At 41.8% G+C, this 21,428-nt stretch overlaps 1 protein-coding gene across 8 annotated transcripts in view; it reads right to left on the bottom strand.

The window, feature by feature from the left end:
- Positions 1-21,428, bottom strand: part of RBMS1 (RNA binding motif single stranded interacting protein 1) — a 764,797-nt gene that overhangs the window by 144,669 nt on the left and 598,700 nt on the right. For all 8 annotated transcript variants that reach the window (XM_078681673.1, XM_078681675.1, XM_078681672.1 and 5 more), the window contains exons 5-6: positions 15,064-15,221; positions 1,133-1,212 (exon numbers count right to left, since the gene is read on the bottom strand). In XM_078681673.1, the coding sequence (XP_078537799.1) occupies positions 1,133-1,212; positions 15,064-15,221 (238 nt within the window). The remainder of the gene's footprint in view (positions 1-1,132; positions 1,213-15,063; positions 15,222-21,428) is intronic.

Genomic DNA, 21,428 nt, shown 5'->3' with positions numbered 1-21,428 from the left:
GATCTTAAGATTTTCGTGGAAGGAAACCAGTACAAAGAAAACAGAGAGCCGGCTTACTGAGAAACAGCAGCTGCCTGTTGCAAAACTATGGCTGGGTTTCCTAAACTGGCGCTCCACGCTAACAAAGCAAAGGGTGTTTTGCAGATGCTCCAGAAAGGGCAGCAAAGCCGTTTGCTTCATAATTAGGGTTTCCGGTTTTATGGTATTTATTGTTTTAAAATGTCCGTCTGTATTTATCCATATTTATATTTTGGTCACCTATTTGGTATTTATCCGTATTTATTCTTTGTCTTGTGAACAGATGAGTTGTTAACTCGTATATTTCCGCATTTAACAGATAAACATGCACACATACTTTGATGCCGGTCAGGTTTTTAGCATATTACACAGCCCAAAGTAATACAATAATGAACTCGCATGAAAAAAATAGCATAATAGCACAAATACATGTTGAGATATGCAGTAATTTAAGCAAATCTCATCCAGCTTCGTAACTCCTCATGCTACCAATATGTAAAGCTATCAGTCAGGCTGCCAATATGTACAGCTATTGACCTGAAAGCCATTAATCTCAGCATGGAGAGTCACTCAAAAGAAGCCAAATTATCTGCATTTTTCCGCTTTTAAAATTCAATACAGACAAGAACATAATGTTTTCTGTCTGTATTTAGCTGTAAAAATCAGTAAAAACGGAAAACAGGGAGCCCTATTCATAATTGTTCTCTCACTGAAAATAACCCAAATTAACAAGGTTGATAGATTCATACAGTAAGTGCAGGTATCAAGGTTCATTACCTCTATGAAAAGCTTATCGTAATAAATACATATTTCCAAAGAAGGAGAGTTACTGCATGCATCCGAATACGTTCTACATTTTAAGTTTGCAATAACAGAAATAAACAAGTTCATTTTACTGAGGTCCATTTAGAAAAACTGATATTGTTAATAAACTCGACATGGAATAACAGCACCCGCTTCCTTCTGTCGATTACACAGAGGAAGGTCATTACTAATGCATTATACCCAGTTACCACTTAACAAGCCTAAGATGCAGCAAATATCTGTTACAGGAAAAAAAGCAAATGGCCACCCATGGGCTTGCACACTTTATAACCATTTTGGTGCAACCTACCGGAAATTCCCTGTGGCGTTTTGATGAATTTGCCGTTAAAGTGAGCAATAACTGCTTCACATTTTTCTGTAGATTCCATCCTATATGGAAAAATAACACAATTAAAATGACATACTGCTTCCGCAGACAGTCCCCGAAAGATGTACAGCTTGCAGATCACATTTACCAACTGAACGTGTAATGTTAGAAACGTTTTCATGCACAAGGGCATTAAAAATGCACAGGTAGTATTAATATTGTTACTAATATTTGTTAATTGCACAGAGCACCACATGCCTTTAGTATGGTTACAATCTTTTGAAAGGTCAGGGTTTTGGTACACTGAGACAAACGAAGACAAGCATTTAAGAAATTATTCACAATACATGTTTTTGAGTAGTCACAAAGAAGCCATTTGTTTACACATCTGCTACAGAGAAGGACACTGTTTACAATTCTGAAATATTTGAATGTGCTAGGTCTACCAAGAAGTTCTTTACCAATATGCTATTTCCACATTAAAAAAATGATATTAAGTAGATATTATTGCAATGAAAGGATGAATGACAAGAGCAGAACTGTGTTTGACCTGAGAGGCAAGGAGTACCATTTAGAGGATGACCCTATTTGTAAGGACTTGACTCCTTCTTCGGTAAGTACAAATGATAAAATGAACCCAGTGAAGCGGTAGTAATTGTGAAAGACCAGTCTCCGAAAAAAACTCTCAACCTGGAGTGTAAGGAAGGATATTATTTTCAGTGTATGACAGGTGCATTATATTCTATGGACCTTTAATACGGTGGACGGGATATCCACACTCTTAATCAGGCCCTAGTTCGAACTAGGCTTCAAGTAACCCAGGTATCAGAAAAAGAACAAGACTATGAGAGCTCTGCTCTAAATTGGTGTGGATTCGGAAATTTAGGGGAGTTTATTTCAAATATTGACGCTGCGAATGCTCTTAACTCTGGCTTCCCAAAACATGCTGTGTTTCATGCAGTAATGAAAAGCCTCGGTGGCTCGTTAAGTGAGCCAGCAGACTGCCCATCATCTAACCAGTATAGGTTACTATTCTCTATAAAACAGAGCTTGTGCAGCACTATGGTGGCTGTAGATAATTGACAGTGGGGCCACCAAAGGGCGTGCGCGAGTGCAGCAAACAGTCTAACAAAATAGCCTTTCTGCTGGGAAGTAAGTCAACCCAAATGAGACTCCAATAATCTTTGCATCAACTGTACCAGAGAAAACAAGCACTGGCAAAGCCAATAGGTCTTGCCTATACAAGAGCTAGTTGCTTTTACAATGTGACAATATGGAAAGCCGCTAAAGTCAGGCCCATTCTGAAAAAACCCACGGCCGACCCTAACATTTTGTTAAACTATCGGCCTATATCCCTGCTTCCATACTTTGGGAAAATGCTTGAATCCATCGTTAACAAACAGCTTGTGAATCATCTTGAAAACCATGGACTTTTGGATTCCTCACAATCGGGTTTTAGGGCACAACATAGCACTGAAACCGCATTGGTCGAGGTGGTTGATAACATCAGACCGGCCCTGGATAAACGCCAGTCAGCCATCCTCGTCCTGCTCGATTTGTCGGCGGCATTTGACACAATCTTCCACCGCATTCCAATTCATCGATTGTGGGAGATTGGTGTCAGAGGAAACGCCTTAAAATGGTTTTCTAGCTATTTGTCCAACTACAACGGTCCGAATCGGAGAAAATAGTGCAAATGAAAGACCTGTCAAAATGGGCGTTCCTCAGGGCTCTATACTGAGCCCAACGCTCTTTAATATCTATATGACCCCTTTGGCCAATATAATTAGAGACCATGGTTTTGATGTTCTGTCGTACGCCGATGATACGCAGATCTTAGTCACACTAGATTCTGACCCTAACGAAACCAAACAACGTTTCCAAAGCTGCCTGGTACAAGTTAAGGAATGGATGACCATCAATCACCTTCAACTAAACGGCAGCAAGTCAGAAATTATGCTCTTCGGCAAAGCGGCAGAACGTTGGACAGATGACTGGTGGCCAATCAATCTCGGCACATGCCCAGTACCAAAGGAGTCAACCCGTAATTTGGGTTTTCTGTTGGATAACAAATTATCCATGAATAGCCAAATAAACAGCATCGTTGGCACTTGCTTTGGACTAATGCGGAGTCTGAGAAAAATCTTCAAGTGGATCCCTGTTTTGGCCCGAAAACCCTTAGTCCAAGGCCTTATAATAAATAGGATGGACTACGGGAACGCACTTCTGTCCTCTATAAATGAACACCATCTGAGGAGGCTTCAGGTTCTCCAGAACACCACAGCCCGGCTGGTTCTTAACCTCCCGAGAAAAATCTCTTCTGCTGCCTGTCTAAAAAGCCTACATTGGTTGCCGGTAAAAAAGTGCATCCTTTTCAAAATGTTATGCCTGGTGCACAGACAATTGTATGAAAAGGGTCCTAAATACTGGTCCAAGAAACTTAGATGGTATCAACCACAAAGGGATCTCCGGTCCAGAAACAAACTCCTACTGATACCTTTGAGAACTCATACCTCCAGAAATGGCGGTCGAGCATTTTCGTTTCTGGCTCCGGCCGCATGGAACAAAATGCCTTTCCATCTCCGTAACTCCCCTGATCATGGCCGTTTTCGCAAAGGATTAAAGACCTGGCTCTTTGCAAACTAGCTGCGTTCCCCTATGTCAGAGACTGCTGCACGCGCCATGAGACTCCCAGGATGTGATTTGTGCGCTATACAAATGTCCCTGACTTGACTTGACTTTTAGCCATGCTACACACCAGTGTGTCTGCTGTTCAGCATGGCTAAACGATAGTGGCCTGGTGTGGGGTAGGGAAGATTAGAGTTGGGTAGAGTAGAATGGGGTAGATTGGGATGGAGTGGGGTACACTGGGGTAGAGTGAGTAAGAATAGATTGGAGTGGGGTGGGGTGGGGTAGATTGGGGTGGGGTAAATTAGGGTGGACTGGAGTAGACTGGGGGGGGGTGAATTGGGAGGGGAGTCGATTTTTAGTGGAGAAGAGTGAGGTAGATTGTAGTGGAGTAGAGTGTGACGCATTGTAGTGGAGTATAATGCAGTGTCGTAAAGCGGGGTAGATTGTATTGGAGTTGAATAAGGGTAGGATGCAGTGGGGTAGACTGCAGAGGAGTGGGGTAGATTGGGATGGAGTTTGTTAGATTGAGATGGGGTAGATTGGAGCAGGGTGTAGAAGATTGAGATGGAGTAGGGTAGATTGAGATGGAGTAGGGTAGATTGAGATGGAGTAGGGTAGATTGAGGTGGAGTGGGGTAGATTGTGGTGGGGTGGATTGAGGTGAAGTGGGTTAGATTGGGGTGGAGTGGGTTAGATTGGAGTGTGGCAAGTTGGATTGGGGTACAGCATAGTGCATTGGAGTGGGGTGGGTAAAGTGGCGTGAAGTTGAGTGCAGTAGATTGAAATGGAGTGGGGTAGATTGGAATGGGTTGGATTAGACTGGGGTGTAGTGGATTAGATTGGGGGAGTGGGAAAAGATTGGAGTGGAATGAGGTAGATTGGAGTGGAGTATGGTAAATTCGAGTGGGGTAGATAGGGGAAGTTTAGAGCAAGGTAGATTGGGGTGGGGTGGGATAGATTGAGGTGGAGTGAGGTGGAGAGGAGTGGGGTAGATATGATGGGGGTAGATTGAGGCACTGTGGGGTAGATCAGACTGGGGTGGGAAGGAGCGAGTTAGATTTGACTTGAGTGGAGTCGATTGGAGTGGGGAGATTAAAGTGGAATAGATAGGAGTGGAGTGGGGAAGATGGTGAATGGGTGGAGTGGGGAAGATTTGAGGGGGTAGATTGAAGTGGATTGGAGAGGAGTAGATTTGCGAAGAGTGGATGGATTGGGGTAGATTGGGGTGCAGCGGGTTGATTTGAGTGCAGTGGGGTAAATTAGGAAGAAATGGAGAGGGGTAGATTGGAGTGGGATAGGTTGGCTGGATTAGAGTAGGGTAGATTGGAATGCAGTGGGATAGAATGCAGTGTGATAGATGTGAGTGGGGTGGAGTGGTGTAGATATGGGCGGAGTGGGGTAGATTGAGGTGAAGCGGGGTTAGACTGCGGTGAAGTGGGTTAGAAGACTGAGGTGAAGTGCGTTAGATTGAGGTGAAGTGGGTTAGACTGGAATGGAGTGGGGTAGACTAAGTGGAGAGAGTAGGGTAGATGGAATGAAGTGAATTGGGGAGGAGTAGAATAGATTGGAGTGGGTTAAGTGGTGTGGGGGTGTGTGGATTGGCACGGGCGTGGAGGGGAGGGACAGGTCGTAGATTGTGGAGTGTTACAGAATGGAGTCGCATGGCGTAGATCACAACGGCGTAGAGTGGAGTGATGTAGAGTGGAGTGATGTAGAGTGGAGTGATGTAGAGTGGAGTGATGTAGAGTGGAGTGATGTAGAGTGGAGTGATGTAGAGTGGAGTGATGTAGAGTGGAGTGATGTAGAGTGGAGTGATGTAGAGTGGAGTGATGTGATGTGGAGTGATGTGGAGTGATGTAGAGTGGAGTGATGTAGAGTGGAGTGATGTAGAGTTGAGTGGCACAGTGTGGAATATGCATGGTGAGGTAGAGCACAGCTAATACAGACAACATATTTTCTATTGAATTACATATTACATTTGCACAGACATAGTTTTACTGCCCACAAATGTTAATGTGGAAATATCATCACCTAATGTATTGATGCATTTTGAGAACCCCTCACCTCCCTTAACTCATCTCCCCTTCCCCGCAGCAGTTTCATCTCTCACCCGATCTCACTATCCACGCTCAGTCCCCACTTCCCCATCCTCCCAACAAGTCTTTTAGAACACACCACCCCCTCTACCCTATCCCCTCCTCCTCTCTCCCCCCCATTCTCAGCCCCCACTTCCCTCCACGCACCCCCACCATCTCAAGCCTTTACTCATCCCCCAACTCGCCTTCACCGCCTCCCGCCAATGCCCTCACCATTACCACCAACGTCCCCCCTAGCTCACCCACACTTTTCACCCCCAAACTCCCTCACCTACCGAATTTCATACCACTCACTGATTCCGCAGAACCCTGCACTAACACTAGCGCAACCCTCCCCCCCTCGCCAATTCCCTACTCAATCATTCACCCTCGGCTCTCTTCCCCACCACCATCCCTAATCCCACACTGGACATGATTATCTCCACCCTCGTACAAGTCAAAGAAGATCTTCACACCATCAAAAAACTGCTCTTCGCACACCCCAGACATCCCCGACCCACCTCTACTTCCACGCTCAACAAGCACCCCACCCGCCCCGCGCTCAAGAAACACACCACCCGCCCCACTGTCCCACTCACTCAACACGCCCCACATCGGCTATCTATCCCTAATCGCAATAACACCAACCGCCCCCAACGCGCCTGCAATCCCTTCTCGGACCACGACATACACACCCTCCTCCGTTCTTATGCCCCAGCTCCCCTAAAGAACACAACCACCACACACCTTTCCATACCCACGATTCTCTCAAATCCCCTCAGATCCCCTACACAAAACAACAGAAGCTCCGTCCCCAAGAACCTCAGAAAAGTCCCTCTCTCACTAGTACCCCCCACCACCCTCTTCACCCCCAGACTCAAATGCATTCTACTCAACTGCAGATCGGCCCCTAGACACTCCTCCGCCATCGCGGATCTCATCATCTCAAGGGACCTCGACCTAGCTATTCTGACTGAAACCTGGCTATCCGAATCTTCTACACCTATATTGGACATTCTAGTTCCCCCCAACTACCAAATCATTAGACTCGACAGGAACAGCAAGACGGGCGGGGGAATCGCATGCATCTCTAGGAACAACCTTGCTGTGACTAAAGTCACCGTCCCCTCACTCACCTCCTGTGAATTCTTCTGCCTCGAGATCACCAGCGGGGGCAAACCTGTATGCTCCTTACATGTCATCTACCATCCACCCGGGGACAACCTCACCTTCTCCCAACAACTCATGGACACGATTTCAACCAACTCCGGTCGGCAAAACACTCAAATCTACCTGGGTGACTTCAACCTTCACTGGAATGATCAGAAAGATGCAGTGGTGAATAGTCTCAAATCTTTCCTTAATGCGCTTGACCTCACCCAAATTTGCAACAGCCCGACACATGACAAAGTATCTATCCTCGACCTTATCATCGCCAAAGAGGACTCTACCCAACTGGAGGCAATCCAACCCTGTGACTGGTCAGATCACCACATTATCACATTCTACATAAATGAAAAGGTTAAACTTAACCCGGCTCAACCCTACAAACCCATGATTTGGAAAAGGGACATGAAGAAATTTAGCCCCAACTCCCTGCCTTCCCACAGCACCAGCCTCCTCCTTCCCCCCACCGGTGCTGCTGACGTGCAATCTCTGACCGATCAATACTTCAACTCTATGACCTCAATAATTAATGAAGCCGCCTCACTGCAACTGAAGAGAGCCTCCACCAAGATCTCTAACCCATGGTATGACGGCAGACTCAATGAAGATAGGCGTGCCATGCGCATGGCAGAGCGCACCTGGAGATCAGCTCCCTCAGCATTGCACCTTAAAACGCTCAAGAAAAAGAGGAACGCCTACTTCAGAAAAATCAAGCGCTCGAAAACAGACTTCTTCAGCCTCCAGCTTGACCAAGCAAAAAATCGTCCAAGAAAACTGTTTGAACTTGTCAAAACTCAAACCAAGGAACAACCTCTTCAATCTAATAGCACAACAAGTAATATACCATCCTGTGAAGACTTTTCGGCTTTCTTCAAGCAAAAAACTGATAATATAAAAAGCGAACTCCTCAATGATGTAAACCGATATTCTAGCCACATCAGCAGAACCACCACTCAACCTAAAAATAACGCGGCATGGTCGTCCTTCGACACCTAATCAGAAGAATCAATTAACAAACTGCTCGGCACCCTGAAACCCTCTAATCACCTCAGAGACCCCTTACCTGCTAATGCTGTAAAAGACTTCATCCCCCTGCTCCTCCCTCTCTGGACTAAAATCATTAACAGTTCCCTACAACAAGGGCTCATCCCCGACTCCCTCAAGGTAGGACAAGTCTCGCCTATACTCAAGAAACCTACAGCTGATCCGCTCGACCTAAACAATTACCGCCCTATCACCAATATCCCCACCTTGGCCAAACTGCTGGAAAAATGCGTACAACTCCAACTGACAAAACACATTGATCAGTTTGACCTCCTCAACCCTCATCAATCAGGCTTCCGAGCAAGACATAGTACGGAAACGGCTATGACGCACATAATTGATGACGCCCTCCAATTCCTTGATCACAATGACTCTTGCCTTCTCATCCTACTTGATCTCTCCTCAGCATTTGACACCGTCAAACATGAGAACCTACTCGAACTGTTAAACACCAGAATGGGTCTATCTGGGACTGTTCTCAAATGGTTCACTTCCTTCTTACATAATCGGTCTCAGAAGTTTAAGATCAACAACATGCTGTCCTCAGCTGTACCCGTAACATTAGGCGTCCCACAAGGATCTTCCCTATCCCCCACTTTGTTCAATCTAGTCATGGAACCACTCACCACCTTGCTCCAAGCATCGAATGTGCACTTCCATATGTACGCTGATGACACTCAACTCTACCTCAAGCTAGAATCCCCGGATGACATCAAACTTCTGAACTCCACGCTCAGAAACACCCAATCTTGGTTGGCCGATAATCACCTCAAACTGAATGCGCAGAAAACTGAGTTCCTTCTGATCTCACCTCCTGCGAAAATCTCCACCACCCAATCTTGGCTCAAGCACCTAACCGCACTCAACATCCAACCCACCATCGTGGACTCAGCGAAATCCTTAGGCATCACACTTGACACCAATCTCAACATGCAGCAGCATATCAGTAAAGCAACTAAGGGAGCTAATTTCCAAATCAACACTTTGAGGAAACTTAAACTCTTCTTCCCAGCTAAGGACTTCCAAACTGCAGTACAAGCCCTAGTCATCCCACACATAGATTACGGAATTGTGTCTCTCAGCGGACTCCCCCTATCTACAACTGCACCACTAAGAGCCTCCCTGAACGCTGCTGCGAGACTGATCACTGGATCAAGAAAACATTCGCATATCTCCCCTGACTTCAGATCCTTGAACTGGCTGCCTTTTGAAGCCAGAATACAGATGAAAATTGCCTGCATGACACACATGGCTGTACACCACAAGTCACCCAACTACCTCACCCAAAAGCTGTCTTTATCAGGAGGCTCGAGAACAAACAGAAGCTCGAAAAATCTCCTCCTGAAACCTCGAAGATTCCGGAAGGAGAAAACATACAAACGATCCTTCTCAGGAATGGCACCTAGGATCTGGAACTCACTACCTCCCGAAACGAGGCTGATCTCCTCCATGGCATTTTTTAAGAGAGAAGTTAAAGCCATCCTAATGGCTAAATTCACTTGAACTCTATTTTGTTCTGAGCTAAGACTATATACCGTCTCTTTATTAGCTGTTTACTTTATTATCTACTTGTTGACTTTTTTACTTTATTATATACTTGTTTTATGCTTTTATCGGATTGCGATCTTATTGTGTTACTCACATTTTACCTACTACTATTATTGTTACTAAAGTCTGCTCAATCACCCCCTTGTTTCCCTTACCCCTTCCCTCTGTAAAGCGCTCTGATATCTGCAAAGATCTTGTTCGCGCTATATAAAACTTTGAAAATAAATAAAATAAATACATTTGTTTCCACCACACTTCAAAATTACAGTAAAGTGTTTCCTTTCTACTTTCCCATTTCTGATATATTCTGAAATATCACCACATATAGCATCCTCCAGTCTGTCCTATCACATGGGTACCCAGCAGGATAGATTTTCCCATTGGTTCTCTCACTTTGAAGTCAGGAAAGAAAAGTAAACACCAAGCTCCCTCGAAATACAAAGCCTGACAGCTGACCTCTGTCTTTAAATGCACAGCATATGTTACGAGATAAGAACAAGATTGGAAGTCCGGTTCACGGAAACAGAGTGATTAGAAGGATACAGCAAACAAAGGAGGCTCACAGGAGGGACACACAAGGTGGACAGCATAAAGTAAATAATGCCAGCGGATAGAAAGCAAGCAAATGTGAGTTAACACCACAAAGTCAATAGTAAGCAATGGGTAAAATGCATTTCCAGGGAAGTTGTCAGAATCCACTAAGGAAATCCTAAGCAAACCAGAGGAGCGCTGTCTGGTAGGCTTCGACCTTAAAAGCATACAGGAGTAACATAACTAACGGCAAGGTCATAGAGGCTCAGGAAAACATGTAAGAAATATATGCTGCATTTACCATTAACAACAAAAGTCATACTTCACAGGCTCTTTTATTATAAGCTTAATTATTTTGAGTCATGAAAGATATATATTATTAAAGCCAAACTCTTAACGGCTCTACCATCCTTTTATCATTTACTGTAATATACTAATTTGCCGACAATACTCATTAAATGTTTATTCAAAATACTGCACGCTGATATTGCCTGATCATCTTTTACCATCATCTTTCTGTAAAAAGATTCCATAAATCATGGCCAACTCGTCGCTTTATCTGGTAACATAAAAGTGCTCAAAAAGTTTAAATTACATGTTTTCTGGATAGGCATTTTCCATTTGCAGACAATTTCCCTTCTTAATTCGCCTCTTTTCCCTAACAATGTCAAGTTAATGACTTGGTGCAGTGTACAAGCACCAACGGATCATTAATATTCTCGAAGCAGGTGTGTTACACTTCTGCCTTCTTTAATTAAATGCAGGTAGCAGTCGTTCTCTTGGCAATAGATTCCTAATTTCAAACTGTACCTTTCAGCATTAATTTCACCACAATAAAATAATAATTTGTTCGATTATTTGCCAACTAGGTCAGCGACAAACAAAATGTGATTAAAACATTACTTAATAAAATGATAGGCTGAAATATTTTCAGTTCATTTCTTAACATTCGACCCAATAGCATACACCTTAGGTTACTTCTTTGCTTTACCTCTGTAGTGTGTAGGTCAAATCTTAAGTTATCCTAACTCCGTTTCTGGACAGGCAGGCGGCAAATGTTTATGTATATTTGTATACGGATGCGATTATATATGCATAGAAGCATGATCGCTTGCATGACTTCAGAAATTCGAGCAGAAATGACCTCAAACTGGACCGCCCCCAAGACTACCTGCATTCCCACAACAACAATGCCCACAACAACAATGCCCACAATAACAGCCAGTGTGATAACCTGCATGAACGACTGCATGATCACTTCAGAGCAAATTGCATGAAAGTTTGTGACAAATGTATTTAACAGACTGCATGACAAATTGCAAGGCAGAGTGTTTACAAACTGCATGGAAACGGTGTGGTTATCAACATGAAACATTGTAACTTCATGTGCATGACAAAATAGAGTGCTACACCTCCGTCAAGCGCTTCAACACCTCATTCGGGGTAGAAAATGCTACATTACGGCGACAAAAATGCAATACAATACATCTCAGTTGTGGTTCTGCCCCTTTGCTTCTGCAGTTCCAAGGTGTCTCCAACTTCACAGCAATGGAATGTTTATCATATACCCTTCTGAATGCACAGTCTATACCCATAATTTCCTTTACAGTGATAGTCTTTATGCCAATAGACCTGATGCAAGGGCACAATTCTTGTCCCTCAGAGTCTTAAAAGTAGGGCAGTGGGTGGGAAGAGAAGTAGCTTATTGGTAGAGTGGTTGGATCTTGACTGATCAATCATTGTTTGGAAAAGGCAAGTAGCTAACATTTGCAAACCGCAACACATTTAGTCATGTTTCATAACCCACACTCTGGTGCCCCGAGCAGAATGGGTCGATGTCATGGTGCCTCACACGTTGCCATTGAGGTGGAACTCAAAGGCTTTTTTTCGGCTGCCCTTTCTTGGTCCTTGAGAAAAACACAGACCTTCCCTCTCGACCTACTAATTTTAACAAATTACCACATTATTACTTTCAAGAAAATTTAACAACACAAGGTGAACTTTTTTTCTCTTTTCGAGTATTTTATTTTTTATATTCTCATTTTTTTGTTTTTTGTTATTGCTTCGTATTATTCTTATTTACTTTGAAACATCGTTTTACCACACATTTTTATATAAGCTTCAACATTAGAAAATTTAATACACAGATAGCCACCAGAGAAAATATCAACTAATACATAAATATCACAGTCTCAGACATACACATTCATCCATTCAACATTCATACTTAATTCTGTGTCGGAGGAATCACAGATTGTTTTGTGATGAGTACGCAAGGTCGACGCGTTTCGGTGGAGTGAGACCACCTTCCTCAGGACCTCTTAGCAGAATCCCCAATCTTTATTCAAAAAACTTTTTATGCTCTGAGTGGATATCCTTATTGATCTGTATAGGGTAACCCCTTCTCTTTGGATTTCACGTAATGTCAGGGGTGGTACTGAAAGGTATGCCTATATCCTGCTATTGTTCCTTGGTTTTCTTTTTTTGTAGGTATACCTCAGTGGTCTTATTCCTAGGTAAAAACGCTCTGGGGTGTAGAGATTAATCGCCTTTAATCTGTATCAGTTCACTTCAATAAATGCACTTGCTGACCGGAAGGAATAATAATAAATTGAAAAGGCAGACTCATTTATGCGAAAGAAATGCATTTATTGAAGTGAACTGATACCGATTAAAGGCGATTAATCTCTACACCCCAGAGCGTTTTTACCTAGGAATAAGACCACTGAGGTATACCTACAAAAAAAGAAAACCAAGGAACAATAGCAGGATATAGGCATACCTTTCAGTACCACCCCTGACATTACGTGAAATCCAAAGAGAAGGGGTTACCCTATACAGATCAATAAGGATATCCCCTCAGAGCATAAAAAGTTTTTTGAATAAAGATTGGGGATTCTGCTAAGAGGTCCTGAGGAAGGTGGTCTCACTCCACCGAAACGCGTCGACCTTGCGTACTCATCACAAAACAATCTGTGATTCCTCCGACACAGAATTAAGTATGAATGTTGAATGGATGAATGTGTATGTCTGAGACTGTGATATTTATGTATTAGTTGATATTTTCTCTGGTGGCTATCTGTGTATTAAATTTTCTAATGTTGAAGCTTATATAAAAATGTGTGGTAAAACGATGTTTCAAAGTAAATAAGAATAATACGAAGCAATAACAAAAAACAAAAAAATGAGAATATAAAAAATAAAATACTCGAAAAGAGAAAAAAAGTTCACCTTGTGTTGTTAAATTTTCTTGAAAGTAATAATGTGGTAATTTGTTACAAATTAGTAGGTCGAGAGGGAAGGTCTGTGTTTTTCTCATATTGTTTCCCCTCTTTCCCCGACCAGTAAAGTATTATTAGAGGGGGTCCCATATTTATGTAGATACTTTCTTGGTCCTTGTACAGGATCAGGTGATCCACCTCTTTCCAGGAATGCTGCTCCCAGGAATGCTAATATGAGCTTGATGTAGGCAACAGTTGGCCTTTTTTTGCCCGGCACTTTAGGTTTTGTTTCTGGCCGTCATTTGTTTTTCCCCCCACTTAGTCAGGTGGAAATCCAGACAACAAAAGTTAGTTTCGATATTGAAACGTTCACATGCACACTGAAGAGTTAACACAATATAGATTTTCATAAAATGTACATTGCGTTACTATGATGTGTTAAAGTGTGTCTAACTCTGTAAAACAATCCATATTTTATTGGGGATTGGCGCCCGTACTGGACTTCACAGGCCTTTTCAATCTCTTTCCTCACAGAGGCCTGATGCAACTCTTTTTCAAGGGGGAGTAACCAAACAGCAACATAGGCGGCACTTTGTAACCAACACTTTAAAAACCTAAAGAATTGATAGAAAACTTACAGCCAGATGTGATATTTTTCACACCTGTTAAAATATGATACTTGGGGTATTTGGACTTTAACGGGAATCGCCTAAATGAAGAAATGCTTTCAAAAAGATATCAAACAGAATTTGATATTTTCTGCACCCAAATCCGCATGTCATGGCAATTCTGCGCATTTCCTGGGGAAAATAGCAGGAGTGCCGACTTCAACACACAAGGAAATTATCGGGAGTGGGGTGTGAATGCTGCACACTACGCATAATTAAGATCCCCAGGCAAACACGTGATTGCAGGGGGGTGGGAAATATAAGGCCCACTAATAATCAGGGCCAAAGTGTATGCTCATAACACCTCTGACTTTCTTTAACCTTGAAACTAATGTTGATATGTCATCTCTTCTTGATTTAAATGATGGTTAACAGATAGAAAAAGCACAAGACCAAGACATCAAACTGCTCTCTGGATTTCGCTGGATGTCTAGTTTTAAAGAGAACATTTTGTGCTTGAAAAAGAAAACCTATAATTTATGGAATTCATGTAAAAATCTTTTCTTAAAGCTAGACTTGACATTCTTTTAGTTCATGCTCCTGTCGAAGCCTCTTTACCATTCATTTCAAAATCAGAGCAAACACATTGATATTGGGGGGGGTAATTTTGGAAATGTAAATATTTTGTTACATTTATTTGCAGGAAAATCCTTTTTGATACATATTCAGTGCAGTCAAATGTTGCCTTTTTTAGCACAGGACTAGCAGAAATCCACAAATCGTTAATAATGTCATAATATTTTTCATTATGGCTATAGGGGCACATTTAAAATGGGAGTCTGTAAGAGAAAAATAAAAGAAAGTGAGGTTTCAGGACTGGCAAAGGAAAATATCCAAATAAGGGCCACAGACTTGAGGAAAGCAGAAAGAGGCATTAGATTAGAAGGGGTAATAAAGAATTTATTGGGTTTCAGGTTTTGTGTTTTTAATTGTATTTACTGCTTCTCCTTGGTCGTGTAACTCTTCTCCATGTTTTGCTAAAACCTGTGAGTCAAACGAACAGATTAGACCATACTAAGAACCTCTTACCTTGCAAACCCAACTCCTCGACTTGTGCCATTGGAATCCCTTAGTATTCTTGTAGAGATTACTTGTCCAAAGGGTTTCAACATATTTTCAAGCTCTTGTTCATCCATTGAGATGGGCAAATTAGAAATATAGAGGTTCGTTGGATCTTGCTCCTGTTGCTGAAAAACAAAAGGGTAAAATATTGAGTTCAGTAATTATGTCATCATTTCGGGTATAATCAAATATGATCACTCGCCCCATTGCTGACTTTGAGAAAAAAAAGTAGAATATTCCAACTTGTCAAGAGAACTGGAGAGGTCTGATGCAAGACCCTTAATTAAATATTGCATGGTGTGTTTAACACTACTCGCAAGACATTTGTTTCCAATTCACTATTAGTGTACATCAAGCCATCACTTTTAACAAAGTGGTTTGTGCAACAGAAAAAAAAACAAGCACGTTTCTCACTTAATACCATTAGAGATATACAAAGAAGCAAATCGTACCAACAGCAAGCACAGATTCGATATTGACAACCTAGAATCATGAAACAGAGTGACTGTGAGGGAGCTTCGTGTACAGCAGAGGGTGAGCCACTACTCGTCCGAAATGTCTCCTCTCCCCCTGCAATGAACATAAAAGACCTGGCTAAGGAGGATATAGGCTACCTACTTCCGTTTAACGGTTCGAAAATCCATACAATATCATCAGACCCAATGCACCACCTCAGTCATTGGTTACCCACTAAAACATGAGCAATTACTGTGTGGGCCTTAGTTCATGAAGTAAAGGCAGAGTTTCATTTGAGCATATGGTTGCCGGTGGGTGGCAGGGCTTGCACTCATTTTTGGGGAGTGGCATTCGCTTTTCCGCATCATACAATTACAAGGGCAAGAGAGGGGAAAAACATACAAAAGGGAGAGAATGAGGGAAAATCGTCACAAAGTGAGAAAGAAGGAACCTGGAAGATCGAGGTTAACGGGCAGGGAGTTTCCGGTAATGGATTAAAGAGGGACGAGGTGGATTTAGAACTACCCAGCCTTCATAGGCAGCCCGGTGCCAGCTGCGGGCTTCAGAGCAGAGCCCTAGGCACCGGCCCTCATTCTTTTACAACTAAGGCATTGTAAAAAAAAAAAGAGAACCTAAAGCCTCTTTTAAATTATTAAGACTTTGCTTTAAGTAAAAGAGAGGGAAAAAAACATTTTATGAAGATTCAAAGTTCTTTATTACTAAGACTAGAGTGCTTTGACAACGATAGATCTGCCATTAACTGGAGTACGCTCTAGCAAAAAAAAAAAATGAGAGCAGCCAACTCCATGATCTTGTTTGTTTTCTTACAAAGCGATGTCCATTCTAATGCCAGGATAAGGGATCAATGAAGGGAGTGGTGGAAGTCCACCAGGATGAACTCCTGTTCGAAGGGTCATGCTTTAGGAAGCAGTGGATCATTTAGTGGCTGATGGCATGCAGAAAGTCAACATGTGCGGTACTTCAATGATGGGTAAGATGCAAGATAATGCGTAACTTAGCTCTCCCAATACCTTCTGGTAGAGATAAACAAACAGCAAACTATATTGATTATTGACCACAGCGAACTTCAAACGTAATAAGAGGAGAATAAAGCTTGGCAATTACAGGCAGAACCTTCGGCACCCATACAGAGCAATCATGCCATATGAGATTCCCAAGATTAATGGTATGAAACACCAAAGAGAGATTCAGAAGTACCTGCAGAGCTGTACTGGTGGGCAATGTAGGTCTCCTAAGATTTTTTACCAAATTATGTGATACATTAGTGTTTTCTGGAAGCAGGAAGACTGTTGCGCAGCAGGTTGTGCACTACTTTGTGTATTCGATAAGACAGTCTTACCCAAGGAATGTGGGCTTCAGATGTAGTGATAGGACATAGCATTTTAATGCTGGAACCTACTCGCATGGCACTTGCTCCGGATTTATCCAGTGATCTCATGACAAGGGATGCCGCAGCCAAGCTGTGATGTTTCATTATAAGAAGTCAATCAACAAAATTTGAGATGGAGAAAAGTTAAAGCGTCAAGAACATGTAATAAAGAAGAATTGACAACGCAAATTGATCTTGCATTTTAGAAACGCGTAGCAAGATACTGGATTTACAATGCTAATTTCCTTTGGCAGAGGCAAATGCTTTCTGCCGTGCTGTTCAGCATTGGTAAATATATTATTATAGATATTGGCAATCCTCTTCAGCAAGGAAAAAAAAAGTGCAATGATAAACAAGCGTGCACGCGCCATTACGCGTGTGTGTGCAAATGTCACATTGCAGCTGCCATATTTTATATTTAATTTACTGGTCTAAGGTGGTGCCTACCTATCTTGGACCACTGACTATCAATACCAGTGGTATGTAAGTATCGAGCATGTAGCAAAGATTCTGTGCTAAACACAGCTTCATGCTATCAGCTTTTAAAGCAGTATTGCATTTCATTTGAGCAGCAACCTCCCTTATGTTTATTTGTTACCGTTCATCCACTAACAAGGACGTGGGTTCCTGTCATCAGTCTAAACCAGAAACTAAGGTATAAGTTAGAATCTTCAAATACACATCCACAACCTGATCTTTTTTTCCTCCAAACAATCCACAAGCATTTTATTTAAAAATAAAATTAAGAACAAAACATGTTACCATTTGTAAATATTAACAATAAAATGAAATTAGTAATGTACCATTTTACAACTACATCAGGAAAAAGCCAACTACCATTCAAACTGTTGGAAGCACCACCACCGTTTTTAAGAAAGGCAGAGCAGAATTATACCGCACAGCAAGAATTACACCCTGTTTAACAAATCCTAATTCATGTGGTTCGCTACTTAAGATTGTGAATAATGTGCCTGTGGTCCCCTGGCGAAGTGGGCGAAAATCAAAACTCAATTGGATTTTTTATCAAAGCAACAAAACGGACCAATCCGATAGCCACCAAGGAATGGAAAATAAAAATCATTTCACACAAAAACCTTAATTACTTATGGCAGAATGGATGAATTAAATAATAAATTGCTAGTGGTGGCATCGCAGACACCAAGAAAGCAAAAGCGATGAAGACTTTCAAGACGCATCAATTGCATCTCATTTATGTGTTCTTTCTAGTTGAAAGTTTCAGGCCTGAGTTGGTGTATGCAAGGACAGACATGATTGTTTGATTATCGTTGTCTATTCTCTTAGTAGTGGTTCGCAATGTGCAGTGAAAACAACAGAGGCAATTGGTTACAGCTGAAAAGAAGCAATTAGGAGTCCTACAGGTCCTAGTTATCAGAAAAAAATCCAAAATTAAGAACATCTCCAGGCACTGTCTAACAAACTCGAGAAAGAAGTCTTGCAGGCCTCAAATTCGATTTGTCTTTGATTTTGAAAAGGTATCTATACACAATTATGGGACTAAATAGTATTCGAGCAGGAGGGTGCATCCTACTCCGTAAATACGAGAATTAATGATGTTAGCTCATGTAAAGAAATTATTTTCAAGTGTTCTATATGGGGCCTCATTCTGATGTCCCTGGTAAATTCAATAAAGAAAGTAAGAAGAGTTACCATCCCCGTCGGAATTACGCAGTCTGTGGTAACTGTGAGGGCTAGTCGTTTTTCAACCTGAAAACAGCTGCATACTCTGGGTGAAAGTCCAGAGAAGAATTGGGAGCAGAACTGGACCCAGAATTACTGATTCTCATCCGACTCCTCTTTTCTAAGGAAACCCTCATGGTCCCACTTGCAGTCTTCTTTAACAGTGCCTGCTCCCACCCCTTCCCTCCATGAGGTCACAAAGGGACTACGAAATGAGTCTCACATTAGACTGCTGTCAGCTGAGAAAGAACTTGCCTTGCTTCTATGCTGCCTACAATCCTTGTCTTAAACGAATAGATCTGAAATACTGATGCCCCTTTACCTTTGCAATGTGCAACTGAAAAAAAGCTATAAACAAATGCCAGCATGGAATATTATTTTGTTGCTGTACAAGTGTCAGCAAAAACATATAGCAGCAAGCTACTGTCTGTTTCTCGGATCCAATGTACAACCCCACTGTTTTTTAGGAATAGTTCATCACCTTATTTTATTTTAACAGTGTGGTATTGTGACAATAAACCAACACAAACATGTCATACACATACAGATCAAAAATACAAAATACTACTTAAAATATAACTTTAATTAATTACAAATATGGCATTGATCTTATACAGAATATCACTGCCTTTATACAAAATAATAAAAAAAAAAATAAAAAAAAAAATATATATATATATATATAGAGCATACAAATATATTTATACAATAATACTATTATTTAAAACTAGCAACAGAGATACCACCCCCTTTATACAAGATAACCCCCAAACACAGCATGTAGATATATTTGTATAAAGATGCTATAACTGTGCAAAAAATACCATTTATGTTATACCAAGTCAACCATGGTTGTAGTACACACAAAGATGTCACATGTAAATACAAAGCTGTCTTAGGTTGGCTTTCTAGCCTTCATTAGAATACCTGTACTTAATATTCCATATTCCATGTTCCTCTATGTTTATCTTGTGGGTTCTACACTTTGGCAGTTAACTGGTTGCTGCTGAGGTGGAGGGTCTGCTCTTACTACTACTCTTAATCTTGTAATAAAGAAACCTTATTACAAACAACTACAGACTATGGACGTCTTTACTACAATATTTTGGCGACGTACTTCAGAATTCACGGACCCTCGCTAATAGGAGCAGACCCGAATGAGATGATCGGCGTTAGGAGCTGTTAAAGCACAACAATTCGGCCAAGAAGACGAGCTACACTCCAAGAGCACTACAGGAGCAGTCAGACAAGACGCGCTACACTCGAGGAGCACTACAGAAGCAGTCGGCAAGTTTTAGTTTACTTAATTACCTTGTCCTTCAACTCCCCGGTGTCCTGCCGTCTTCCCACTACCAGTCTCCTACTCCGCTCCCTGTCTCTCCAGAAATGATGACGTCGTAGAACGTACAGGGAGAGTTGGTGATCGCTACTGTGACGCATTCTCTCTTGATGTCTTCGCGCTCTCTGTCCTGCGCTTGAAGACGCACTCAACCGCGCCTGACGCACTAGACGCTACAGAAGCCACGTCACACGTCACCACGCATTGGAGGCCATTTTCTCTGTTACCTGGGTAACCGACTCATCTCCAGCAATCTCCAGCAATACAACGACGATGCGCACGTCTTTTGCGCATTCTCCACAAGTAAAATTTCAATTTAATGACAGTATTAGAGATATTTAACAAAACGCTCACCCGCTGAGGTTAGTTACGATATTTACATGAAACTGTTTCTGAATAACATTGTTTAATACTCACCTCAAAAATACCTGATATTTAATAGACTTCGTCATAAATTGGTTGTAACTTGGTAGTGACTTCAGCTATGTCTGAACAAATAGCTCTACAAAGTGGCAATGTTGTCCTTCCTCCCAACTTTCTAGCCATTCCAGGTCAGCCCAGTATACCATGGGAAGATTGGTTTCCCATGTTCGAGAATTACCTGGATGCTTTAGACGCACAAGAATACTCTGCCAAAAGAAAAAAAGCACTCCTACTCAGTTCACTCGGCAAAGAGGGTCAAAGAGTTTTCAGATATTTGCCGCAGGCACTTCAAGCTGGTTCTCAAGTTGCTTTAGACGAATATAAAGAGGCAGTTTCACGTCTTGAAGTCAGGTATTCCAAAGAGGAAAACCTCGTAATGAATAGATATAAATTCTACACAAAGAGTCAGAAAATGGGTGAGACTATTGATGATTTTGTTTCCAGGTTGAGAGAGATGTCTGTCAAGTGTAAATTTGGAAACATGACAGATGAACTGATAAGAGATCAGCTCATTGTGCAGTGTAATAATAAAAAGATACAAGAGCGTTTATGGGCAGCAAAGAACCCGAACCTTCAAACAGCAATTGACTTGGCAAAAGTCGTTGAACAATCTGAAGGGTGTATGAAGGAGTTAGAAAAGAGAACAATGTCAAGTGATGTCAGTGAAGTATCTTGTCATTCACAGTTTGTCTCCTCTCAGGAAGATAATGAACAAGAAGATATTGCCTTCGTCAAACAGAAGAAATTCTTCAACAAGAAGATAGTTAATATAAAAGGTCAAAACACTATTAAGCCTAATATTACTAGACAATGCCTAAGATGTGGTAGTTTAGCACACACCTCTGACTCTAAATTTTGTTTCGCAGCTAAACAAGAATGCATGAAGTGTGGCAAGATGGGGCATTACGCTCGTGTGTGCAGGGGTAAAGCACGTTCATCAGTATCGTATATAAGCGATATAACTCGAGTAGAAGATGATGAAAATAAGATATTGGTGGTTAGTGACAAAAATGATCATCAATATGA

This window comes from Lissotriton helveticus, chromosome 3_1 (assembly GCF_964261635.1).
Source record: "Lissotriton helveticus chromosome 3_1, aLisHel1.1, whole genome shotgun sequence".
NCBI lineage: Eukaryota > Metazoa > Chordata > Amphibia > Caudata > Salamandridae > Lissotriton > Lissotriton helveticus.
Note: the sequence above shows the minus strand (reverse complement) of the source record. Positions and strands in the feature narration are given on the sequence as shown.